At 48.6% G+C, this 27965-nt stretch overlaps 1 protein-coding gene across 1 annotated transcript in view; it reads right to left on the reverse strand.

The window, feature by feature from the left end:
- LOC119440790 (phospholipid-transporting ATPase ABCA3-like) overlaps positions 1 to 27965 on the reverse strand; it is a 52747-nt gene that overhangs the window by 1879 nt on the left and 22903 nt on the right. The window contains 10 exon segments of the mRNA XM_049663054.1: positions 1547 to 1986; positions 2148 to 2612; positions 3983 to 4182; positions 4586 to 4819; positions 6666 to 6791; positions 8158 to 8434; positions 10732 to 11022; positions 16557 to 16918; positions 20200 to 20276; positions 25952 to 26201. Coding sequence (XP_049519011.1) covers positions 1547 to 1986; positions 2148 to 2612; positions 3983 to 4182; positions 4586 to 4819; positions 6666 to 6791; positions 8158 to 8434; positions 10732 to 11022; positions 16557 to 16918; positions 20200 to 20276; positions 25952 to 26201 — 2722 coding nt within the window.

The raw sequence follows: 27965 nt of genomic DNA on the forward strand, positions 1-27965 counted from the left end.
TTCCAATTAGCTTAATTGGCGAGCACTAAAATTATGTTATTGTGCATTCGGCAATGAATTATGTACGATTAACTGAGTGCGTTGCCTTCGGTGGAACGTGTATGGCTGCATGCATGACTCGCAAACTGGCTCAATTGAAGATTCGGTTGAAAGATTTAGTGAATGTATACCTGCAGACTGTTAGCAGCGTGTTTGAGGGCACCAATGTCACGGCGCTCAAAAGCTGGTGACGTGGTGTTTCTTCAAATCTCGCACGCTTTCTTTGCTGCACCGAAAAACTAACACCGTGGCAGTTCTCCTCACGGAAAGAAGTTATTTGGATATTTCTAAATAGGGTGCAACTGCTGCATTGAAGTTCCTGCGTTGAAATTAATATTTTAAATGTTCGTAAAAATTGCTAATTAGTGATCTAAGCTTACAGCAAAGAATATTTCGAATTGCGCAAGAGGATTGAACGAAGTTTGTTTCATTCTCGTAGAGCACGCCTTAGTTTGCCAAGGTATGGCACAATTTACCTGAACCATCCTACACACACACACACGCACAATATATACATATACATACGCACACACACACACACACACACACACACACACACACACACACACACACACACACACACACACACACATTATATATATATATATATATATATATATATATATATATATATATATATATATCAGTGAAGAGTAACCGGAGCCGGCACAGAAGTAGTTCAAAAAATAGAAGCACGTAGGAAAAACATAACAAGACTTTACTGACGTTTCGGCCGGGGTCCGGCCTTCATCAAGAGTGATGAAGGCCGGACCCCGGCCGAAACGTCAGTAAAGTCTTGTTATGTTTTTCCTACGTGCTTCTATTTTTGAACTATATATATATATATATATATATATATATATATATATATATATAACGAGAGAAGAATGGAAACCGAGGGGCTCAATTCGGTTAACCATGACCATATAAAGCCATGAGACAACGGAGGTAAGGAAATCATCGGGGAAACGAAGAGATAACTTGTCGCCGGTGGGAGCAGAACCCACCACAACCTCCGCCTTACGCGTGCGTTGCACCGCCAATTGTGCTACGGCAAAGGCTATCAATCCGTCGACTAACTTGGGTAATTTATGTTTACTAGATCTAGCTTTTATTATTTTGTACCTTTAAATTTCAAACACAGCTAATTACCTCGATGGTTTTCTTTATATAATCGCGGCGTCGGAAACTCGAAGGACGGAAGCCTCAGTCAGCAGTAACACTAGCAAGAACGGTCAGTTTAATACCGCGAGTTAGTCTCTTCTTCAATACGCTTTATTTGAAGTTTAATACCGCGAGTTAGTCTCTTCTTCAATACGCTTTATTTGAAGTGCCTCTTATCTTCATTGTCTTTATCGCACTATAGACGCGCAAGTAAGCGTGTGCGTGCACAAAACATTAAAACGTGAGCCACTTTGATAGGTTCGGGTTCATGCGCACCACATGCACCACTTCGCGTAAATGCTATATATACGCGATCGAATTATCGCTTGTCCTTTGTTCGAACCTGTGAGAGGTGAGAATGATGCTGCAGCCGCGGACGATGAGCTCCTGCAGCGTGTGCCAAACGCAACGCTTGGCCACCGGGTCCATGCCGGTGGACGGCTCGTCCAGAATCACCAGCTGCGGGCTGCCCATGAACGCCACTGCTGTGCTCACCTTGCGCTTGTTGCCGCCACTGCATCAGTTGAAAGGGACGCGTTGCAAGATGACCCGCTCGTGCGCGCTGAAACAACACTCGATGGAGCATGCAGCGTGCCTGTAGGTGTCCAGTGTGTTATCCAAGTGGGGCGTGAAGTAGAAGAGCTGCGCGAGCGCGCGGCACACGTCCCCGAGGCGGTTCTCGGGTATGCCCCGGATGCGCGCGTACAGCGTCAGCACCTCGCGGCCTGTCAGGAAGCCCGGCAGCGCGTCCGTCTGCGGGCAGTAGCCGATCCGCCGGCGAACCTGTGCGGAGCGCGGCCGAGCCTGAACTTGGTGCGTGTGATTGAAACACAGAGTGCAACACAGGCCCGTGAACACTTACAGTTTGACAGCCGATGCTGTCCTGTACTGTTTGGTTTCGTTTCTGTTCGCGTCGTATTACAATCTAGGTGAGTCGAGCTTACCTGCTTCGTATCGTTGGTGACCGAATAGCCGTCGACGAAGGCCTCGCCAGCGCTGGGCCCGATGGTGGCGGTGAGCATGTTGAAGGTGGTCGTCTTGCCGGCGCCGTTGATGCCGAGCAGGCCAAAGCATTCGCCCTTGCGCACGCCGAACGAGAGCTCGTGCACGGCGCAGAACGAGCCGTAGACACGCGACATCCGCCGCAGCACCAGCACGTCGCGCTTCGCCAGCTCCGACACGCTCGAAGAGAGTACGCGCTGTTTCTCCTCCGCCACGTCATCGTCCTCCTGCATCTGCTGCTGGTGCCGAGGGGACGACCAGCATGGGGACACGGTTCTACCGTTTAACCGCGTGTTTAACATCTCACGTGGTCTCACACACACACCTATAAACCAGAACCGGTAGCCGCGTGTGTGCTCTTGTTTCTTTCTTTTTTTTGCACTTTTATGAGGCCTTCTAGTATCATCCTACAAGGTTTCCGCGTGCGCCAGTTGCAAGCAGCTCGATGCCTGCTGGCGCGTGGTTGGCGCGTTGCCGTCGACGCGGCGCCAATAACGAACGTCTTGAAACGAACTGAAACTACACTCTCTTTCCGAGACCCACCGGCCCTTCAGCGCTAAAGGTACTGAGCGTGCGCATCTGAAAGAATTTTTTGTTTTCAAACTGCGAATCTTTCTTTGAGAAACCCGTATCATTGCGATAGCAATTATATGGACATTCCAAGCTGATTTCTGCCATCGGCGTCGTCGTCACAGTCACCGTGAAGTTCCGTATAGTCCAAGGGCGATAAAGTCGTCGCCGCGCGCCGTATGCTGTATGCGCGAGTGAAACCATGTGACGGTGAGCCGGCAATCGCGGATCGCGCAGGGAATGGCGGGAAGCGGGAAGGAAGCGCGCAGTCTTCCAGTCACACACGACGCTACGGAGGGAGGGTACGTAGGTGGAGGGGCTGCGTTTTACTGCAGCCGCGCACTCCTGGCTGGCCGGACTGCTCCGGAGGGTTGGTGGCCAGGTGGAGGGGCCGCTCTTTACTGCGGCCGCGCACTCCCGCCGGGTTGGAAGGCTCCGGGGGGAGGGTGGGGAAGGGGACGCGTTCTGCGCTGCGTGCGTCCGCCCACGCAGCTGTATCTTGGAAGCATATGCGACGGGGGCAGAGTGAGCCCTCCCTGTGTTTTTGCGGCTAAGATCCCGTTGCTAAGATCGCGAGCTCAATTCGCTCGCTGATGCAGCCGCGCTGACTCACTCCAGCGTTTTAACAGCGAGTTTCCGCGGTGAGTGAGATGCGTTCATGTTTGCTTGTGCGCGCGTGACATCATATTTGCTAATTTAGTTCATATGCATATGTTTACAAGTTTATACGGCCGATAATACTTCTATCCTTACTTTGTATAGCTGCCCACTATAATTTGCTATCGCAATCGATGCTTCGCCTTTCGGGCGAAACTGACTTTTTGGGTTTCCTTCACAGCTTGGTGCTACAGTCAGGTGAATGACAATTTTCCTTTTATAAATCTTCCTCCACCTTGCGGCCTTCCACAAAACTACTGCTGCCAAATTAATGGTTATGTATGCATTTTCTTTGGCTTGTTCATAGTCCCGTCAAAACAATACAGACAGATGGTTTAGAGAGATACTATACAGGGGTCATAGCTTTACGTAGCTCAAGTCTGACGAAGACACGGGAGACATACGACAACGAGTGCTAGTTTGAATCCGTACCAGCTAGCCAGAACGCAGCGTTTGCCAGTTTTGACAGGAACATTAGCTTATGTTTTTCTGCTACGCCCTGATGCCGCTTCAATCGGACCTACCATTGGTCGCACTGACCTCAGTTGGGTGCGACCGACTTGCGACTAGCCGAGCCGCTGAGGGTGAGCCGTTCGGTGAAGAAGCCGGCATTCGCCTCGCATGCGCAGAGCACAGCCAGTCCCAGCAGCGTGTGCAGGATGAACGACAGCAGTGCACGCGCGATGCCCGGCGAGCCCCACGAGAGCAGGTCCGGCTGCCAGTCGATGCACTCGTTCGGGCGGCAGTAGTCTGCGACAAGCCGACCAATGCATGTCCGCTGAACGCGCAACAGCAGAAATCTGAGAGCTACCTTGTGCAAGGTAAGGCGCCTGCTGTTTGTACGTTACGAAGACGTACACAAGGATCGACACGACGTCGCAGTGACAACAGACATGCCAAGGTTCTGTCGCAACATTGCGACACGCCGGCACTGACACAATGAAAAAATCAATGGCGGCCTTTGCGAGAGGGAAAAGCGGTCCTGCTTTTACCCAGAGTTTGTAATAATGGTACCAAATTATATTGTATCGCACGATGCGAGGGAAATGCAGTGCCTCTAAATGGTATACGTAACTTCTTATAGTAGTAGATATGCTTTTGAGAGTGCAATATATTTTGCTCTGCTCTGTACAGAATGCCGGAGCGCGCATACCCTTGCAGCAATAGCGCGCCCGGTTGGGCGCGATCTCGCAGAGGACGTTCTGCGTGTAGTAGTCGTTGCAGACGATGTTGAAGTGCGCGTTGCGGTACAGGCGGGAGAAGGCTCGCCCCAGCGCGTACATCGGCAGCATGTACGTAAACACCGAGTCCACGGTGTCGATCACGTCCTCTAAACCGGGCTTGCCCCTCCACTCGAGCACCGCCACCAACACCAGGCCGCACACGCCTGGCAGGGGGAGGCAGAACAAGTGATATTCAGGACGTACGCTTTGTAGGTCGAAGCAAGGTGGTTCCTATATGTACGGTGGCCGCTTTCTCGACCGATCCCTTTCGGGTATGTCTTCGGCATGGCGGGAGCTTTGCTTGTTGGATTAAGCCAATCACCCCGAAATTGATGGATCCAGAATCTGGCCCCGAAAGGTATATGCACGTCATGCCACCTTATTGAATCTTTCCGTACGGCGCCCATTGGGCATGGTTAGCCCTCTATCGATGGTTTGAAATGCCGCTTTCGAGACCTTCCGCGCCGCTCCCGGACATACTGCGCTATCGGACGTTAAGGAGGAGGACCTATATTTTTATTTTCTAAGCAGTTCGCTCTTTTCCCGCCTAACGGTGATTTTTAAACGCGCTCCGAAGTTTCGCGGTCGTCAAAAAATTACGCAAAAAAAGTACGCGAAAAATTGGAAGATGCTTAAGCTTCGCCTTTAAGAGTGGAACGCGATAGCGTTATCGGGCCCCGTTCACATCGCATTTTTCTTTATGAGTAGGCTTCACTGCAACACAGAACGTAGGAAAGCCAGCTTACAAAGACCAAGCTTACACGGATCCCCTTAAAGTCGGCTTCTCTTGTAAACAGAAATGCATTGCTGGGAAGACGGTTTTTCCAGGTGCAATATAAGTCGTCTTATATTAATATGTGAAGGCCCTAGGACTTTTATTATTTTATTGTTTGTTTGCTATCGCCTCGACGCGCGCGCGGGTCCAAAATGCATTAGGCAGGCTAAGTTCCAATTTGACCTGCCGAGGATGCGAGCGCCATCTGGTTAGGATTTTCGCAAATAATCTACCCGGGCGCGCCGCTGTTGGTATGGTAGAAATGCTATAAAAGGGGCTTGTGTTTGAGTTTTCTCGTAACAGAATTATGTTAATTATGTTTTCTCGTACATTCAAATTCATATGCGTAGGGTGTGGTTAAGTCGTACTTTACTATTTTTCTGGCGGATTTCACTGTGAGAAATTCAATTTTTATTCACTAACTCCTTGCGCCGCGCGGAGGGCCTGCGCGGTCGGGGTGGTTTGGGATGATTTTGTTTTTCACTACCACTTTGCGTTACGCGGAAGGCCTGTGCGGTCGTGGTGGTTCGGGATTATTTTCTCCGCCACGGACGCCGACACCCACGCCGACGCCGGATTTTCTGCGACACGGGGCCCTTAACGCTGTCGCGTTAAAATGTCATGCTCCGGAAACGGCGCGCGCGCTTCGGGAGATTGCAGATATTGCGATTCCACTGCCTCTGCGGCTGATTTTATCGATATGTGGAATAGCAGCGAGTCAGAGGACGCTGACATTTCGTCGGACTTTGAGTCTCTGAAAGCGACGACGACGCAAACCAGCCCGGAAGATCGGCGACCGCAGCCCGGCACGCCCAACTGTAATGCTTGCATTTAACTTTTTGTAGCAAAATACCTGTTCAATGAAAATTTTAATTTTTTCGGAGATAGTGCCTAATAGACGGCAATACATTTTGTTTATCTCAATTTTCGTAACATTTTTTTAGCAGATACAGTCGTGTCTTTAACTTGTTCAATCTATTTTTTCTTAGTAGATACAATCGTGTCTTTACAAACTTTGTTCAATTTTGTCGCACACTCTTGATTTTAACCATTTATATCTTTTTTATGTCATACATCTCGTTAATAAAGCTTTTATGAAGTGCTATTCATTTTGCTTTGTGTTATGTATTACATTAACTATTGAGTGCAGTAGTACCGTCAAAAAAAAAAAAACATCTGCCCTAACATAGAAAAAGCACTTATTTTCCCTATGGTAGGGAAAGAGTTAAGCGTACCTGCAGCGAAGAAGACTGTGGCGATCCGAACGTAGGCGGCCGTGTGGGTGCGAAAGCAGAACGACATCGCCGCGATCATGGGCAGCCACGAGGTGCCGAAGTAGAAGAACAGCAGGAGCATTACCGCTGGAAAGACGTGGAGGTGTACAGTCCAAATAAATACTGGTGGTTGCCCATCTTAGCGCCTGTATATATTATTAACAGCTACAGTCAGGGGCACATCTAGGGTAGCCTAAATTTTAAAAAGGTCAGCAGTTTCGCCCGAAAGGTGAAGCATCGATTGCGATAGGAAATTAGTAGACAGCTATACAAAGTAAGGATAGTAGTTTTATCGGCCATATAAACTTGCAAACATTCACTTAATGACTAAATTAACAAGGTGTCCGCGTGCACAGGCAAACATGAACACATCACACTCGATGATCGCGGACACTCGCTGTCAAAACGCTGGCGTGAGGAAGCGCGGTGCAGCGCGCGAATGACCTTCGTGCTATCCTATCGCGTCAGCGCAAACTGAAGAGGCGAGAACAGAGCAGGCAGAGAGGTATAAGCCGTCAACGCACATAGGCTCTGCCGCCAACGCAGATCGCTTTCAAGATAGGGCGCGCGCGACTGCGCAATACGCAGTTGCTGCCAGAGTACAACGACGCACCCCCCCCCCCCCTCCCCTTTCCCCGGTGCCTTGCGCGCGACGGAAGACTGCGCGCTTCCTCCCAGCTTTCCTCCCTTGCGCGCGTAAGATTAATCCGCGATCGTTGGCTACCCTAACACCCTTTCACTAGCACATACAGCATACGGCGAGCTACCACGTTATTATCGCCCTTGGACTTTATAGGGAACATCATGACGACGCCGACGGCAGAAGTGCGGCTGGAGTGTCTATATAATTGCTATCGAAATAAAAAAGCGAGGGGGCGGGGGCGCTTATCAGAAGCATACAGAGAACGGGGTGAGGAGGAAGGGCGAGGCTTCGCCGCACGCTAAATACTGTCAGCGCTGAAGCGCCGCATGCTCGGGCAAGGGTCGGGTCGGCGAGGGTTCTCCTTTCTGAATCCTACAGTGACTGCAGTTTGCTAACATGTCCAAAATCGAAGAAAAACTAGAGCGATCGTTTCCGTATCGCGCTTCCACCATAGCAGCACTAATTGTCATACTCTCCATCTTAGTTCAACTTCCTTGTAAACATGTATAAAAGCGTGTAAGCTAAGTTGCTGTATTTGCATACTAATTCAGTGCCACAATGGGTACGATGGGAAAACAGGGTCCCTATTCACAGAGAAGTTCTTACACTAAAATTGATTACGATAACATAGCCAAAAGCAGATGCCAGCCAGTGGCAGCCAACGAACAAAAACACTTACGAACAAAAAGCTTTGCGAACATGGCCCCAGGTTACGATCAGGCTTTGAAAACACCCCGCGTCCTGACTACGTTAGTGTCCGTGCACTTATGCTATCAATAACGTTCAGTGCAGTGCGCGTATAGGGCGCACCTCGCTCGCGCAGGTGGGTGAATCCCTGGGTGTTAAAGAGGCGGAAGGTGGACATGACGAGCAGGCACGATGAGATGTAGAGGAGCAGCGACCAAATGGCGTAGGCCGCCCAATAGGCGATCATGTTGAGGCCCGAGATGCGCTGCAGGTGGCGCGAGTTGCTCACGTGGTCCAGCACCAGAAACACCGAGAAACTGGCGATCAGGAACGAGGTGCCGAAGATGGTCTGCTGGCCTATCTGGAAGCTCTCGCGGTGCATTGTGATAAGCTTGTTGGCCTGAGAAAGTCAAAGTCGACAGATGTGCCCATGTTCACACAACGCCTCATAAGTGCCGTCCGCGATTGGTCCCCGCTGGAGCGAAGGTCTCGTTATCATTAGTGAATTTAGTTTATGCCGATCACTTTCGCGCCATGAGGATGCCCAAACAGCGGCCAATGAGGGAACACTCACTTAAGAGCAGCTTTGACGCGAGCCAAGAATCTCGGTCAACTGCGACAAGACACTCAGCGGCCAAAAGCTGACAGAACGCTCAGACGAGCAGGAGTCGGGTTTTTAATAGAACAGCGAACGACACGGCGACAACAGTCATTCTTATCGCGTAGTATACTGGACCTTGAAGGGTAATTGTTTCGGGTTGGTTCTGATCTGGTTTGACATCAAAGCGATACAAAACATGGCTAAAAAATAGACAAGATAAGCGCTGCCCTGTTCGTCTTTTGCTTTTGTGCAGCAGAACACAAGCAATGAAAGACAAAATTACGCTGATGGTCGCCGCATACTATGTTTGGTTGTAATGCAGTAGCAGTACAGAACATCTTCTGAAAAAACGTAAACACGACAAAGGCAGAAAAAAGGGATAAAAACATGACGTTTTTGGATCCGCACTGTCCCTTGTTCACAATGGAGCGAAAGTAAAGAAAGCCATCCTTCAAGTCAAGTGTCAATTTTTTTTATCCCTTTTTTCTCCTCTTGGCCAGTGTACGTATGTTCTTTACAATGGTAACAGTAACTCATTCACCGCACTCTTGGCTATCTAAATCGCTAAATGTTTGGCCGGCATATGTTGTTTACTATACGTTTTTATCTACAAAGGGCTGTCATTGTGAATATAGGGCAGTCACTATATTGCGCCTTTAGAGTCAAAGAGACCTACGCAGTGGCGCACCGGTGGGGGGGGGGGGGGGGGATTCAGGGGTTGTAGCCCCCCCCCCCCCCCCCCCTGAGGCCGACTTAACCCCCCCTTTTGTTTAACCCCTTTTCTTTCCTTACGCATTTGAGTACTGCAACTAAGATGTAAGACGCGCAATCGTCTGCCCACTCGCAAAAAGCGCATTTTTGGACAATTTCCCGTGAAGAAATCGAAGTTAGTGCTGTTTAGATGGTATTGGCAAACTGTCCTATATATATGCATATAACCTATATGCAGGTGCTATGGCTTTGCGTTTGTGCGGATGATAGAGTGAAGTCTTTAGAAGTTCCGCTTTCGGCATATTCATATTCAGAAGCTGCGGCACGTCAAAAGGTCGGCTATTAGTTTTACTTAGAAGTCTCGAGAAGCGACAGGGCGCAGTGTAGGCAAATCTTAATTTCGTAGGTTCCTCGATACGCCAAGCTGCACTCTGACACATCGGAAGGTGAAAGCAGAATGATATAACCTCCACAAATCTTTACGAAGTTACGGTTGATTAGTGCATGCTAAAGAGACCGCGGAGCTGATGGGCACCTTGCTAGTCCTGGCTTTTGAGCTAGGCTAAGCACTACCAAGTGATCCCCAGCATTTTCCGGAATTTACTGATTATTTATTAATTATCGATTAGCTATTGATTGGCTATCAATTGGCTATCGCAAGGTATTGGCCACGTATTTGGGTTAGGCTAAGCACTTCCAAGTCATCCCCAGCGTTTCCCCAAATTTATTGATTATTGATCGATTATTGATTACCTATTTTGATTGGCTGTCGATTGGCTATCGCAAGGTATTGGCCGCGTATTTGGGCTAGGCTAAGCACTACCAAGTCATCTCCAGCATTTCCCGGAATATTATTATTATTATTATTATTATTATTATTATTATTATTACTATAATAAGTCAATTAGCTATTGATTGGCTATCGATTGACTACGCAAGGTATTGGCCACGTATTTGGGCTAGGCTAAGCAATACCAAGTCATCCCCAGAATTTTTCGGAATTTATTAATTGTGATCAATTATCGATTAGCTATCGATTGGCTATCAATTGGCTATCGACGACTGACTACGCTTAGTAGTCCCAACCATGCTTAGCTAGACTTAGCCAGGCTCACCTTCGCTAGTTCACATGGTTAAGTGCCATTGCGCTTGGACCCTTTCTGCACTACCGCCAGGATCGGCCCACATTTTCTGTTCGCGGTTGACACATTACGCCCTGCTTAAACAGCTCCGCTGTTAAAAAATATGCTGACCTCATCTGCCAATACACGAGAGGGGACGGAGTATGCGCTTAAATTCGAGTCTACATGGTTGTACTCGAGACAGAGGACGCTATTCACTTTCTAGTGTCCTATTTATCTTCGCCTTGAGCAAGGATCGCGTACCTTCTCCTCGACCACCCTAGGGAACGGATGGTTGACCACGGTGAGCTTGAGTGACGCGTTGTCGAATGTCTCGTGCAGAAGCGCCCTCTGGTAGGCGGCCATGGCGAGCGCCGGCGTGTGGTACACCTGGTTGTTGAATAGCAGCCTAGCCGAGCGAACGCTGCCACCTGGCCCCTCGTCTTCGAAGCTGGCCGCGATCAGCGTACTCGTCAGGAAGGTGTTGCCTTGTAGCACAGACGCGTTCACCAGGTAGCTTTCCACGCTTCCCGTCTCCACCAGTATAGGATTCACCTAGGGGTCAGTAGGCTCGACTTAGATTATCTCGACGTGAGCGGGACGAATAGAACACACACAGTCCGGTACAGAGGCGTTTACGTGAAGCCGATTCTGGAGGTACTTATGAGATCGCAGTGGCATGAAGCGTCGAGACAGAACAGAGCGCTCAAACCATGCCTCCAAGATAGGGCAGCGCACAGATAATCTCAAGCAATACTGGAACAAACGTTGCGGCTACTAATGACTTTGCTGCACCGCGAACTGTCAAACGTTTCCGAGCCGTCGCGCATGGGACCGTGCCTATTGTTGCTCCAACGGTCGCTCCTCTACTGCGTTTAAATTGAAGCTCCAGGTGTGCAACTGGATCCCCGACGCAGGGCTCGTCGACAAGTCTTCTTACTTGCAGAGTGGCTTCAAAACTGGATAAAGACCACTTTTGTACCTTTGTGACAATTTTCTGTTTCAAGACAACCTTTTCAAGCCAGCTTTTTAAGCTGGTCGGCCCAATCATCCTACCGCGTGCAGGCGGTTTCGCATATACAACCTTATCTGGTAGTGTTAACAGAGCCACACCTTAGAATGACAAAATCTGATCGAGTTGGTGAGGATTCATGTTTTGAAAAGTTAGGCATCCATGACATAGACACAAGAGGATCGAAAAGGCACAAACGTCGATTATCAACTGAAAGGTCGCACTGTGCCAAAAAAGTCGCGGTTTCACCTGAAAGGCGAAGCATCAATTGCGATAGCAAATTAGTAGAGAGATATACGTAGTCGTGTCGGGATTGAAAATACAAAATATTTGCTTGCACCTCACTATGTCTCAGACAGAGTTGATCATATGTTCAAGGTACGGGAAATCAGCATGCAAGACTGATTTATTTCGATTCTCTTTTTTTCCTAGAACAATCCGCGAATGGAACCAATTGCCGTCAAACATTGCCTCTGTTATGTCTAATGATGTTTTCTTTTCTATGTTAGCACAACCGCTTTCAAGTTTGTTTCAATGGCATCTGTATTTTTGTGACTGATTGTGATTAGTGGTTATTTTTATTAGTTGTGTGACTGACACTGTATGTATTTTTTTATCTTTTTATGTATACCCTCCCCCACTGTAATGCCTGTTAAGGCGCTGTGGGTAATAAAATAAATAAATAAATAGTAAGAATAGTAGTTTTGTCGGCTGAATAAACTTGCACACATTCGATTATAACTGAATTAACAAGCCTGGTGTCAGCGCGCACAAGCAAACATGAATAGATCACACTCAATGACCGCAGGCAACCGCTGTCAAAACGCTAGCGTGAGCAAGCGCGGTTGCAGCAGCGAGCGAAGCTTCGTGCGGTCTATCGCTTCAACGGAAACTGAGCGGCGAAAGTACAGCGCATACTACAGTGTACTAGAAGGCTTTGTAGTGGGCTCAGAGGAGGGCGCGGGCTGAGGCGTTGCATGTCGCCTGCCGAGAGGGGGCGCAGCAAGACGTTCCTCCTGAAGCTTCGCTGCGGGACACGACGGCTGCCGAGGCGGGCGGCGTTCTTTTACTATTTCCCTGCGAAGTAAACTGCCGGTTTCTGCACTACCGACCGGGCAATTAATTGTAGGGTAAAAAAGTTCGATTCTCCGGACCACTGCAGACAGCTCGGGGAAGATTTCACGTCGTTCCCGCGATGATGTTGAATGTCTGCCTAGTTTGTTCTTACAATCATTACGCTTCCGCAGTAAGTTTATTTGCCTATGTCGTGCCACAGCCTAATCACACGCAAAATGTTCACCCGTTACCTTCTCCGTGCCCTTTGCTCTAACCGCATCGGGTTTCATTGTTAAACTGCCGTGGTACACTACGCTGCTGCAGGAAAGTAAACTTGCCAAGCGCTCGCATATGCTCGGAGGCCAATTTGCTCAGTAATTATGTATATGCAATCTCAAACGGTTTGTGTACGGCACTCGTGCACGCTCGCTTTTACAAGACCACTTCCTTACAAAACAAAGCATAAGAGTAAAGTGGCCGAAACAAACACACATTTGTCAGAGCATGTACTATAAACACTTTATTTACAATAACAAATACAACATATTGGTCAGGCGCATCTTGCAAAAATGTAACAGAATAGCATGCAGAAGCTAATCAGCATCCCAAACGACCACTTCCGGAGCACAACGGCGCCCCCCTCCCCGGCTTTTCGCACGACTGAGACGTCGCGTTTGCTCTCCGCCGTGCGTTCGCTCTCCGTGAAAGCGCGCGTCCCTCTCACATACAGGATACGGCGCGCGGCGACGATTTTATCGCCCTTGAACTTTATACGGAACCTCAAGGCGACGGCGACGACGACGGCAGAAATCCGCTTGGGTGTCCATATAGTTGCTATCGCAGTTAAAACATCTGTGTGTGTGGAGGGGCAGGCAATGCCAACCCGTCTATCATGGACATGAGTGCATTCTCGACCCGTATCGGTTCATGCGTGACAATTCTTTACATAGAGGATAACCAAAGGTGGCCTTACGCACGTGCTACCGCAATTACTGATGTGGCACGCCTCGACCGTATTAGATAACAAACAGAGGTAGTCGATATTCTAGTTGATAGTTGGACAGGCCATGTAATGCTTAGGACAGATAAGCCGGTGATCTATTAGAGTGGCAGAATAGGGAACCAATGGAAAAGGAGACGCAGTACAGGATGGCAGAGAACTATAAGTGGTGGGATGAAGTTAGGAAACTTGCAGTCGTAGGATGGAATCTGTTGACGCAAGACAGGGGTAATAGGAGATCGCATGGAGAGGCCTTTGTCCTACAGTTGACATAAAGAAAAATAGACTGACGATGATTTTATCCTGAAAATTGGGAGGACATTTAGAGTCGCGACAGTGCAATGAAAGATTACGCGTCCTTCGTTGCGCCGGTCGGCGACCGGTTGTAGAGACTTAGTATGATTGAGGCAACGACTTGTCTGACGTACATAAACGCAAGCTTATAAATAATTTTACAAACTACTCAGATACGGAATTATACAAACTTGTTAGCATGTCTTCTATGACACCTGTCAAGAAGGGGTGGGCGAACATTCAAAGTTTCGAATACGAATCTAATATTGCACACTAAGTATTCGTATTAGTATTCGAAAAGGAACTATTCGGCATTTTCGAATTAGAATTCTGAACTAACCAAATATTTCGCAACGACCGGTTGTTGAAGTCTTACTGTTCTCCGTCTGCTAAACAAAGTAATGCAAATTATCAGAAGTGTAACAACAGCAATGTTTCCGAAGAAATGCAGAAACAAAATAGATAATGCAAGTTTGGTTGATTGAGTTTGATTTCGCGGAGGCAGCCTAGATGACCTCCTCCGAGTTATGCTTGTAATCTGTCATTTAGTGCATTGACAGCCTAGTCATGTAGAATTATTACCTTTACGCTACGACCAGTGATTTCTTCCTTGCAACAGATCCTTTTACATGTGTTTAAGGCACACAATTCCTTGGGCAAGCTTTTCCTTTTTTTCCCCCCCATAACTTCTGATTCTTTTTCGGCAATCATTTATTTAGCGTTTCTTTAAAGCTCCATTGCATACAGCAGCCACTAATTCGTGGAAAGCTTGTTTGCAGCCAAGTTCTAAAGGTGTTAAGAGGCTATCATGTAGTTTATTTTTAGCAAAAAGATGAAATAGGCTGTGGGTAAAAGCTGCCCCTCACAGCAGCTTGACAGAAGCCCACAGATCTACCAGTACAATGCAATCGGCGATAGCAGTATACGCGATACACTAGTAAGTATCGAAACACATATCACCTATATCGAAGAAAAATAAATGCATAGATTGACATAAGAACACACCTGCATCGAAGGATGTAAAAGTAACGTGAGTATTCGTTAACGTTCAATAGAAAATTATTTATCTGCATCGAGAAAAAGAAATTATGATTTTCTTGGCTTTGGTTTGTAGTTGAAATATCGATTCCAGTTCTACTGCGCTCATCCAGAAGTGTAGGCAGTGTATTTGACAATTCTTTAAGTCATTTGTTCTTGCAGTAACAACCTTCCAAGTTCATGCCAGGTGGCACAAGATGTCACGCTGTGTTGAAGCCTAGCAAGGTCGCTCAATGATCTACGGTTTCACTATAATTCTCTTTTGAAGGGCTATATAGTTAGTTTGTACAGGTATATGCCAAATAAAGGAAGTACTTACATTCGCCTGTGGAAACAGGTCAGATGTATATGACAGTCTTACGAAACAGTAAACCGTGTTCTTATAAATGTTTCTCGAACAAATATTTCTTGCATGTTTGTGAGTGTCGTGTATGCATGTTTGTGGATTAGTGATCTTGTGTCTATAAATTTTTCTTTTTCCGTGATAGCTGTCTTTTTGGACTATTCAATACAGGCGTGGTACCAAATTATGCAGAAATAAACCATCCTACTGGTAATACTTATATGCGTTTTGTGTTTGACTGTTCGATAGTTGATTCGATATTCGATACTATTCGTATTTGGTATTCGCCCACCTCTACTGTTAAAGCCTTCTTTTTCTTGTAAGCTGCTCTTTCTCTGCATGGCGGCGAATATTTTTCCTATCGCGCAGTAATTCATCATATTTCTTAAAAAGTTGAAGCCCAAAGTTCTTCCTGTCTTGTCTTGCTTTCTGCGTTATAACGTCCTTCGTTTCCCCCTAAACGACGGAATTCTCTCAGATGAAAAGGAATTACGAGCGTGATTTCACTGCCGTTCTAGGAGTCCAATGTACGTCCACGCCAACCATTGTCTCCTACTCCTTAACGCGGGTGCGTGCCACAGTTGAAGGATAGGCGACCCACTGGAAGGCCGAACAGCCCCGGTTGATATCTTCACGTGAGCACATGTGTCGCACTGGCTCATCAAAAACGAAAAGACCAGACAGGAGTGTGTGAATCAGGTGACGCCGCAGAGCAAGGCGAAGGTCGTAACGTGGACACCTAAGCAGAAGAAACGATAGGAAAAATCGGGCGCCGTGATTCGCTGGCGCTTGTATACATGCTGCACATGAGGTACTCTTGCCGCTGCATTCTTGAGGTATGATTGACTTATTTCCGCCAATGCGTCTTCGAATTGTGTTCTCGCGTTAAAGCATTCATCTCAGTTACGCACTCGCGCTTTTTCTGACACAGATGTTATGGCAGATAAACGCACAAAAAGGTGAGCATAAATGCCGCCGGACCCCTTCGAATTAGAGCCACGCTCTCAAGTGCAGATCAGAATGTTCAACAATGTGTGTTCGCAGAGCACAGGGGCATAATGACAGAGCAAGTACGCATGGCAAAAAATAAAAGGACTTGTAAGTAAACGACGTAATGAAGCCGTAACCGTACAGTGCGTAGAGTTTATTCAACGGTAAAATGTTTTCCTCCCGTATAACGACGCCTCAACATGAGCACAACGAGGCCTCTGTCCGTAGATACTTAGGGGGTTACTATTACCCCCAACGCTCCTAGATTGTCATTGCGAATCCGACGCTCACTGCGGTACAGGCAACAATGCCGTTCTGGCAAACCCCACTGTTCCGCCGTTTCTCTCGCGGCGTACCTTGCTGGAGAACTGCCTTTTGAACTGCCTGGCCAGCGAGGCGGAAGCCCCTCCGTGGAAAGCGTACGGTACGTCGTTGGCGAACACTTGGTTCACGTCGAGCACGCGGGGCCCCGGCTTGTGCACCTTGGGCAGGCTGTCGATCCAGGTGAGCGTGTAGGCCACCACGAACACCGGCACGAGCAACTGCGACAGCGTGAACGCCCAGTTGCGCCGGCTGTGAAGCGAGTGCAGCACAAGCAGCGCCCACGTCTGCTGCAGCAGCAGCCGCGAGCCGCCGTTGCGCCGTGGCGGGGCGCTGCCGGCCACCGGGCTTCCGTGCCGCAGCGGGTCCGAGAAGTGCAGTGCGCCCAGAAGCGTATCTGCGCAGTGCACAAACGTCCAGTGTGCGGCCATTCTGGAGGTATGCAGTCGAGACTACAGGGTGTTTCACTTAACTTGGGCCAAACTATATGCAAATGCTACGTAGCTGGACAGAACCAAGGTAATGTTTGTCCTCGCTTGGAGATACTCAGATTATATTTTGCATTCCGCCTAATTACATAATTATTCTTGGTTAATTAATGTACTTCTCAAATATGATAATTAGATTAAAAGTGTCAATGAGAAAATTGTAGAGCAACATTAAAAACTCCCGATACAGCTTTCTGTTGCTCGATAAATGTGTTTTTCCGAGCGTGAAAGATGTTCGCGAACATCGTGATAAACTGTCTCGAGCGGCTATAGTCGCACGTGTGTGTTGTGTGTATTCTTGGGCTTCTTTCACGCCCGAAAAAAATACTTTTATGTAGTACGTATTGAGCAACAGAAAGCTGTATCGTGAGTTTTTCAGGTTGCTCTACAAGTTTCTCATTGGCACTTTTCATCTAATTACAATATTTCAGAAGTTCATTGATTAATTAGGACTGATTATGTAACTAGGTGGAATGCAAAAACTAATCTGAGTACCTCCAAGCGACAGCAAACGACATTACTTTAGTTCGGTCCAGCTACGTGGCATTTGCATATTTTTAATATTTGCCTCAAGTTACGTAAAACACCCTATATGGTGCATCAAGGAGTCCCGAAGTGTCATTTTTACCGAGAAGAGAGCCTTCGTAAGCGAGAGAATAACGCAACTAGGAAAATAATTGACCTCGTCTGTGAAACATTACGGTGCTAGCTCCTATGACGTAAACTTGCTTTGCTTCTAATACTGGTAGCAAAACTTATAGTCAAATATTGTCAATAAAGATACGTTGCATTTAAATATAAAACCAAGTGATGTTTGCCTAATTTTATTCTATCCAGGAGAACGCCCTTTCTCTGGGGTATTGTGGTGTCAAATCTAAACCGCACAAAAGAGAAGCCCAGTCCAAATGTTTTCGTGCTACCCTTGTGGGCTGTAGATTTGCCATACGTTACAAACAAGCCCAGATCTGGGCCGGTATTTTGTAGCGATGCCTTTCATGTAATATTACAGAGCTTTAGTTTAGTGCGCGCTAGACAGTACGTACGCAACGTGCGGCGCACTACGTACGTTACGGTTGAGGCTGTCCCCCACAGCATTAGTTTACCGCGCGCAACATCTGAAACGTGGAGTGCGCCGAAGCGTCAACACCCTTGCCTCGGAGTGCTACTTGGCGCCATCTAGTGCCTAAGAAATAAACTCGTATAGCCAACATTGGTTGTCACAAGTCAAGGCACGAGACAAGCCAAGCTTTTTCGCGCCGTTAGCGCCGATTTTGTGTTCAGGCGAGCAGCAGCAAGGGAAGAGAATGCCGTCAAGCATCTTGTGGAATCGCCGCCTTTGGCTATTCTTTCATGGCAAGAAATAGATGCTCTGATGCTCACAGCCCGCGAGCGGTGGCTTTTGAAAGGTGACTGCAGCCTTGACGACAGAATACCGCATAAGGCGCGACCGTGAAAGCGAGCTGCTGCGATACCGCTCGCGCAACGGACTCCTCGATGTGGACCAAGTGGAGTCAACGTTGTTTCGACAACAATTCCGCTTCGAGAAACGGGATCTGAGTGAACTTGTTCGTCTGCTGCTGATCCCCGACAAAATATGCAGTGCTCAAAAAGTGACGGTGATCGGCCATGATGCACTGTGCCTTTTGCTCCGGCGGCTCGCCTATCCAAACAGATGGTGAAACAATCGTGTGGTGCACAAATTCGCAAGCAATTACCGAACAAAAATTCACGCAGTCAGATTCGGAACTTACTTTCTCAGGTTGACTATGTCCTTCGCAGCGTAATAGGATAACAGGAGCTCCGTTCGACTTCGGACATTACGGGCAATAAACGGCATCCCAGTGATATCCTGCATCTTTGTGGCGATCACGGTCCACTGCACAGGGTCCGCGAATGGATTTAAGCTCCTCACATAGGCAAGGAGCTCCAAATCGAGGGCGATACCGAAATGCACGCGGGATTTGCTCGCTGCTATTACCACTGACCCGCTTGTTTTGCTGTCGGTCGCCGCCATGTTCTTAAGCTCTCGGCAGCGCGAGATCTCGCGAGAGGGCCACCGGTAGTGTACGCAACGACTGTAGCGAGCGCAACGCAAGCCCGGAGAACTAGCGCGCGTATCCCATACGTGCGCAAACGCACGCATCTCTCATAGGTTCAGCGCATGCGCAGTCGCGCCCCCGCTGGCGCGTTGCGTGCGCAAGGCCGTTGCGCGCGCTAAGCTAAAACTGTCTAATGCCTTTTCGCGCTTATCGCGCTTTGTCAGTGGTCGGAGCGACGGTCCGCTCGCGTTATCAACGGGATTAGCCGGCCGTGAGCGGCGGATGATAAGACTAGAGTAGAATAAGTCATAATGCCTTGCTTCAAAATCGCGGCCCTGTACCTTGATCGGTCTTTTCACCCAGCTTAGGATATTTCCAATCGTGCAGTTGCTTTCGTTTCTGCCGGTGATCCCTTTGAAAGAATTAACACTTGTCACGCTATCGCTCTCGCGCATGACGCGCTTGATGAGTTGGCGATAGCGAGGCAGGGCTGTTAAAAGAGATTTTGCACGGCGACGAATCTACGCAAGCACCGTCGACTACTCTAGAATGTATGACGATTCATATGCTCCCACCTATAACTGACGCCTAAGTTTTGATTTACTTCCTGGGTATAAGTTCGCCCAATAAACAGTTCTGTGGTTTACAGTCACCTTTTCGGTTAGTGTTTTCTGCCTGTGCGCCGTCACTACCGTGCCATTATATGCGTGAGTGGTCTTGCTTAAAAGGTGTTAAATGTAAATGGAGCTTTTCTTGGTCTGTTCCTCGTCATTAGTTAATTCTCAACGCGTTTATTAAAGGAACACTCAAGACTGGCATTAAATCAGTTTAAACTAGCATCACTCGAATGCGTTATTTTTGTTAATTTGGCGGTAAAACATCATTTGTTTAAAAAAATGAAAACAACTTTCGTTGCTTAATTTTCATGCGGAAGCCTCTTGCATCTGCACTGCTCCCTTGGAAAATTGAGAGGGAAGAGTCCTCACACTACTGAACTGTCGGACGCCTGGTGTTCGGGCCTGCCACGTCGTAGCCGGCACTGATAGTTTTATTTTGACAAAGACCGCGCGTAGGCCGTATGCATCACTCTAACAGGCCTTAACCGCACTGAGTCTAGTAAGTATAAGACGCTAGTCGAATATGCAGCTCACCGGCTTCAGTGTCGCGCAGTTGGTCAGGCTCAGGCATCCGAAGTCTGGACATTGCTGTGGCAGCGTAGTCGCCAACTCTGCGAGCCAAAAGATGCGAAGTTTCTAGTCTCAGCGCAAGCGAGCGCGTAAGCCAACATTTTATACCGTTGCGGAGCGTGCAGTTTGAGGAGATGCGACGTGGTTACGTAATGAGCACGCACTTCCGTCGACCAATTCGTAGCAACGCCTGACGAGATTGCTTGAAAAATGATTGCAGCGTGCTTTGAACAGCCCGATAGATGTGGTTAAGTACAGCAGCTTGCAGTTGAAGACGCAAGAATAGTAGGGGTGTGCGAATACTCGAATATCACCGAATCGAATCAAGCAGTGAACGCTCCAATAATCCGATTTGCTAATCAAATATCTACTATTCGATTTTGTTCGAATATTCAATGTACTCGGTGTATAGACCTATGCAGTGCGTCATCTCGCGTGTGCTGCGGAGCCCCTCACTCTCGATGCTGCCCAAGCGAGCGCTGCACTTAAAAAAATTATGGGGTTTTACGTGCCAGAACCACCATCTGATTATGAGGCACGCCGTAGTGGGGGACTCAGGATTAATTTGGACAACCTGGGGTTCTTTAACGTACACCTAATTTTAATTCGTTTTCGGCCCAAAAGGAGACGGGCCGCCCCGGCTGACGCGGTAGCGGATTTGTCACTGCGAGTGCTTGTGGCCTACCTCATGCCATCCCTGACGTCGGCCAGATGCGGTGATCCCACTTCGCCGCGTCGGCCGGGGCTGCCTCTATCGGTACATTAAGTTTCGTCCGGGTCGGCAGGACCGAACGGAATGATAACGCGACAAAAGCAGCGCACATTTCGTGGAGTGCGAAAGCATGTGCGATGATCGGGCAGATTAGCCGCCGATAGGCATGGAGATCGTGTTAACACGCGGCGACGACCTTCACGCCGCTTCAACAGCAGCCATTCTAACGTGCAGGCGTGATTTCGGGACCGATCACTGCTGAGCCACCCGTACAAATCAAAACCCCACAATGTAAAAAAAGAAAATTAGGAGTTGCTTAGCTCGGCTATATGCCAGGATATACGTAGCGTGAGCTAAGGTTCAGCTGGTTATTCTTAGCTTTCCTGTTTGTCTAGGATTAGCTTGATTATCATGCTTACTGCTGCTTCAATGACACACACACGGTATACGCCTTGATGTCATCTACGGCGTCTTGTTGCTGCTGCTGAGATGGTCGGGCACGTCGCTCAGCCTCCTGGCGACGCCGCTTTGCTAGACGTTCCACCCTTTTATCTGGGGCGCGATCTTGTACGCGTTCCAAAATGGAACGGAGGCGTTCCGTTCTATCGAGCCGCACACGATTGGTCAATTTCAACCGCGACGTTCAAATTGACCAATCGTGTGCGGCTCGATGGAACGGAACGCCTCCGTTCCATTTTGGAACGCGTACAAGATCGCGCCCCTGGTGTCTCCGCAGCACGTTTAGCCTTCTGTTCGTTCTTCCTACGCTCAACCGCGTATTGCCAGGCGGGATCCCATGAGTTAAGCTTCTCCGCTCTTCTTCTCCATTCCTATACCACACTGGCAAACGCCCCGCTATATGTATACCCCCACTGATACCTCTGCGCATGCGCACAAAATGAGAGGCGCTATCAAGCGGCTCCGGCGCAGCGTCAGACTTGGCTACTGCGCAACAGATGCGCACAGCTGCGCACGCGCCAGTGCGTCTGCTGCGGCTATGACGTCATTCCTCTGGAATGCGAAGATCGGCGAGGCGCGCGCGGCGGCGGCGGCTCCGGCGTGCCAGCAGTGCGCCGTGTGACGTCACTGCGCCTCGCGCATGCGCAGTACGGTTCTCCAGGAGCCACGGAAACTGCTCAACCTCGGCCTGTGTACGATTGTAACTCACGCTACAAAAGTAGCGCCAACTAAGGGGCTTTAGCGCCAACCACTTCCCTCCTCCTCCGTTCCACTGTCGCGCTCGGCGCGGCCAACGCGATCGAGGCGTGATCTCGACAGTGACTCCGCCTACGTCGCACCTGCCGTAGCAGACGACAGCTAACGCGCTACCAGAGGATATCCGCGGCAAACTTCGATCGCGACCTTCGGAGCAGGTTTTGAGGAGTGATTTTGCTTAGTCAGTCAGTAACTGGCCTTTATAATGCCGTTTTGGAAGCAGCAACTCAACGATGCGAGACGGCGCATCACCAAGTGTGCAGCAAGCATTTGCGTTGACCGGATGGTAAACAAAAAAAGCCTTTTGCCCTCGCCTTGTCGGTTGCGGCAACTGAAGGCGCAGCTAAAACCCCTGTATATAAAAAGTAACGACACTCTCCTCCTCCGCCTTCCCTCCTCCTCATTTCTCCTCTCTTTCGTGCTCCTTTTTCGACCGTTGCGCCGCCTCCACTGCTTGAACGTAGCAGACGACCTTTCGTAGAGTGAATGCACGCTTTGCAATGCCGTGCGCTTTAAGCTTTCGCGTTGGCGTTCTAGCTCCGAGTAACTTCGTGTATAGCATAGGATTTCTATGCGGAGGGTTATATATATATATATATATATATATATATATATATATATATATATATCATCGGCTAACAAATGTTTAACATTATCGCTCGGCGCAGGACGCGCCTGCATGTATCGGAAGTTTCTCGAACGTTGTCGATGCTTCTATCCGTTGTCTGTTGTCACCGACGCTTATGTAATCTGATTATATGAGCGACGCGAACTCTCTAGTACTTTCTGGAAGACACGAGGGCACCAGGGATTACTCTGGAACCTTCGATGACTCATGTAGAAAAGCCGACGCGTTTCGCCGCTGATCAGCTTCGACTATCGCCGACTGTGTTCGCCGCTATCGTTGTACTTCGAGTGCAACTTGCTTTTGTGGGCCCAGGTTCGCCCAATAAAAAGTCCGTTTCGTCATTCACAATTTTGCGACTGCTTACTTCACCGCAACTACTACGTGACAATATATACAAATTCAGTGACGGCAGATTTTCCCCCCGTTTTGATAACTATTTTTATAAATATCTAAACGAGCGCTAACGCCGTACCATGACGATTCCGAATGTATCGCGTGCACTACATTTGTCAATGGCGTGTCGCAAGATCTTGTTGCGAATGGTTGTAAATAACACGTTTACGATCGAATGCCAACAACCTGGCCTCCAGCAAACCCCCAGTAAGCTAAATAATCCGCTCCGTCCTTGCCACTTGAATTAGCGGCGCGTATAAGCTATGACGCTCAAAGGCTGGTGGAGGGCACGGACGCACCAGCCTTAGTGTTCTACAGCAAGTGCGTCTCAGACACATAGTGACTGTACGAACTAATAGTTAAACGAACAAGCAAGCGAACTACTAAATGAACGAGCAAACGACTAAATTAACGACGACTAAACCAGCCAGTGAACGAGCGGGCGACCGCATGTTTTCTTTGCGAGTGCTCCATCCCCGCATCGTAACCTTCACACACTTTAATGCTCACGCGAATTAGCACGTATGTACGTCTCAAAGACCTATGATGTTGTCGTTCGGCGACGAACGCACCCCGTAACTCGGTTTCGAGAGAGCCCGCCCGTTTTTCTCGGTGCCTTTGTATCGCAAATCCACCGGGTGGACGCCAACGACGAACAAGAACAAAAGAGGCAAGCAAGCTATTCGCTCTAAAGAAAGCTATCAGGTAACCACAAAAGGCAGAGCTGCTTTCCTAAGATGAGTTTTCATGCTCGAGCCTCCAATGTCAAAAGGATTGAGCTTGATCGTAAGTTTCGTAATCACGTTTTCACATGCAGATTCACGTGCCTGCGAATTCAAGCCAGTTGGCGTACAAAACGATTAAGCTTCTTGCCTTTGCTGAAACTAATTTGGCATCCGAAGGCGCAGCAGGTCATGGTGTTGGAAATTGCCGTGAAGCGACTTCGCACTTGTCGCAAAACATCGTTCCAGACGTTCGCCAACCAAAGCAACACGGAAGAGCAACGGCGCCAACATGTGCTCCTCGCCAGTCGGTAGACGCGTATCAGGCGAAAATGGCGATGGAGCGCGATCGTAAACAAACGCAGCCAGCGCCTGGCGGCGCGACGGCCCACGTGATGCCATTAGGCCAATACCGACGCGGCGACGGCCTCGGACAGTGCGTGGAGGAGGCGGCGGCATTCTTCAAAGCGTGACGCTACTTTTTACATTGAGGGGTTTTAGTTTGCATGCATTTGCGCAGACGGCAGATGAACGAAGGGAGAGGAGTGGGGGGAGGAGGAGCTAGCGTCGCTCGAACTTGCCGTGACCTTCAGATTTCAGAATATTTCGACAGGTGGCAAATCCCGCCGAAATAGACAATGAAACGGTGCGGACGGTGCCTGCTATTTACGTAATCGCCGGGGATGGAGTTCTGCGGTCATTTCGTCTGTCGCGCAGATTGGCCCTGCGATAACCCACTTGCCGTAAGTATGGGATATCCCTTCGATATTTTGGAGAAAAACTATAAAGCGAAACTGCCTATGCAATAAATCAAAGATTGCCGCAAAACACAGGTCCACTCTTTAACAAAGAACCTCAATGGTATTACTACAACTCAAAGATACTAATTCATTACTTTCAGAGGGAAAAAAGAAACACTTGATTATATTCGACAGGAATTCTATGCATAAACTATTATTTTACTGATCTTTGTATACTAGAACTGAGCTATAATCAGTGCGGGCATACTAATTGGTGTTCCCTTTAATAAGAGTAGGCCATACTGTATACATTGATTTCTATGTAGCTGTTAGTTACTGATAGCTTGCTACATTCTTGTTATGCAATGATAGGAGACTCCCGAGCATGTGTAGCACCGTATTTTCTTGCCCAAAATTTGCAATAATTGAATTTTGTGAAAAAGTATCTGATATTTGATTCAATACTCAGCGTTTATTTCTTGATTCGATTCTACATTTGATTCGAAATGTACTATTCGCTATTCGCACATCCCTAACAAATAGTGCTCAATACTACTGAGCATTTACGCTGCCCGCAAAAGCGCTTAAAGTGGGCTCAATGCGATCACTTTCTCTGTAGCGAAGTGTGAAAGCACGAGTAAAAAAAAAAAAAAAAAGAACAGCACTAAGGAATCGTCTGGTATATTGGTTGACTGAAACCGAGTGAATTTGTATAGCATTAGTCCAATGAATGAACAATTAGCTGGTATTATAACATCGTGAGGCTTCAGGTCCCAGTTACGCGATCACGACTAAATAGCTACGTAAAAAGACTACAACAGGGCCTGCTATTTTGTAGCGATGCCTTTAAAGTAATAATGCCTTTTCGCGCTTATCGCGCTTTGTCAGTGGTCAGAGCGACGGTCCGCTCACGATATCAACGTTGATAACGCGAGCGGACCGTCGCTCTGACCACTGACAAAGCGCGATAAGCGCGAAAAGGCATTAATACTTTAAAGGCATCGCTACAAAATACCTGCCCAGCGTGACTGGGACAAAGCAATGGAATGGATCCCACGTGGTGCTGGAGTAGGCTAGTAAATAGTAAACTGTTACTGATACGGGAAGGCTATGTGAAGCCCAGTGGAACACGTACACTAGGCAAGTCGACCCGTTTCACCACGCACACATGACTACATTGATTTGAGCGGAGAGGGGGGGGGGGTCGCATCACCCGCGAATCCGAACTGTTTCTGCTACGTAACTAAATATCTTCTATGGGAAGACGCTTCCTGTGTGCCGGCAATTAAGCCCGATGTATTCATACCGAAGAAAGACCTCTTCGAGCGTGGTGACAGAGACGCCGAAGCTGGCGATGCCGAGCTTCTCCTTGTTCTCTTCGAGGTGGCTGAAGAGGTGCTTGAAGGCCGGCTGATCGTCGCGCCCGATGCGCAGCGCCATCTCCGCGCCCACGTTGCTCTCGAGCTCGGCCGATGGCGCGAACGCAGCGACCACGTCCATCACGGCATGCGGGTCGCATTGGGGCTTCTTCAAGATCGCCATGTGGTAGCCCGCACCTGCGCACACCGAAGGCGTGGAAGTGTGTGCGATTTGGACTAGGAGGTATTGTTCTGTACGAAAGGGTAATTCCGTATTTGAATGTTCAACGCGCATGCGGAAGTCGTATTCTTCGTCCATCATTTTATGCGACAGCAATTATATGGACACTCCAGCCGCATTTCTACCCTCGCCGTCGCCGTGAGGTTCCGTATAAAGTCCACGGGCGATGAAATCGTCGTCGCGCACTGTGTGCTCTTTGTGTGAGTGAAAGAGTGCGAGGGCGAGTCGGCGATCTTCGCGGGAAGCGCGAAGTTAGCGCGCCGTCTTCCAGTCGCGCGCAACGCTCCGGAGGGAGGGTAGGGAGGTGAGGGGGAGGGGGGGGTTACACCGCGCCGTCCGAGCAAACGCGCGCGCCCCAAGGCTCTGGGGGGAGGGTAGGGAAGGGGGAAGGCCGAGTTCTGCACCGGGCGCGCCCACCCGAGCGGCTGCACCTTGAAAGCCATCTGCGGCGAGGGCGCAGTCCTCCCTGTGCTGTGTTTTCGCGGCTTAGTTCGCGTTGATGCGAACCGTGATACGAAGGTCAATTCGCTCGCTGCTGCTGCCGCGCTTACTCGCTACAGCGCGTTTCCGCGGTCATCGAGTGAGATGCGTTCATGTTTGCTTGTGCGCGCGTGACACCATGCTTGTTAATTTAGTTAGTATGCCTATCTTTAGAAGTTTATACAGCCAATAAAACTACTATACCTACTTCGTATAGCTGTCCACTAATTCGCTATCGCAATCAACGCTTAGCCTTTCGGGTGGAACTGCGACGTTTTTTCGGGGATACCTTCACTTATGCGGGACGTCGCGCGTGGCGCGACGCCTCACGGAAGTGATTAGTGTTCTGCCCACGTAAGGTAGCCAATCAGAATCCACTACTCATACGAATGAAACTACTTGACTCCTGGTGAAGACGTCAGAGCGCAGGCTTTAATCATCGATCAACCAATAGATTGGCGCGGTTTAACGTCCAGAATTAAGATGGGCACTGCAGATTACAGAGACGCCGTATTGTATGGCTATGCACCGATTTTGAGCAGCGAGTGTACTTTAACATTAAGCGGCTTTAGAATTATAACTTCTCCGGCCGTGAATCGAACCCGTGACCACGTGTTCCGGAGCATAACGACTTATCCACTGAGCCACACCACGGTGTGGTGGAATATTGATGTGACACCGTGCTTCAGATTCAACCACGTTTAAATTACACAAGATGTTTACTGCCAAGAGTCACAATAAACGAAAGCACGGACGTGATAGGCGCAGCTACCCGGCTGTCACTCTCCCCGTACGATTGCATAGTTGTCGGGCTATAGCGCGAAATTATGCCTAAAAGCTCAAAGCCTTGTGTTTTTAGGCTGTGTTGGTTAAACGCTGCATCTGTACTCGTCCCCACCCAGTTACTTAAATTAATAACAACAAACTTTAAAAAGAACTCTCGCGGACTATATAGTATTAAAATCTTACTAAATACTAAGGTTAACCTAGACTGTTCTTTGTATAATGACGGAGCTGTGAGCATGTTTGATTTTTCAGAAGCTCTGCATAGCAGGGCGCAGCAAAAAAAAAAAAAAAAAAAAAAAAAAAAAAAAAACAGAATAAAAGGTATGTTTGTGATGTGTATATTCGGTGTCCCCACTCAGTGAATAAGCTGAGGTTCACTAGGAGTCATTAAGCGTTGTAGATGCGGGACGTTAACTTCCGTGATTCGACCTTAAGGTGCTCCTAAGTTTGACCTC

The sequence above is a fragment of the Dermacentor silvarum genome, chromosome 2, assembly GCF_013339745.2.
Source record: "Dermacentor silvarum isolate Dsil-2018 chromosome 2, BIME_Dsil_1.4, whole genome shotgun sequence".
NCBI classification, from domain to species: Eukaryota; Metazoa; Arthropoda; class Arachnida; order Ixodida; family Ixodidae; genus Dermacentor; species Dermacentor silvarum.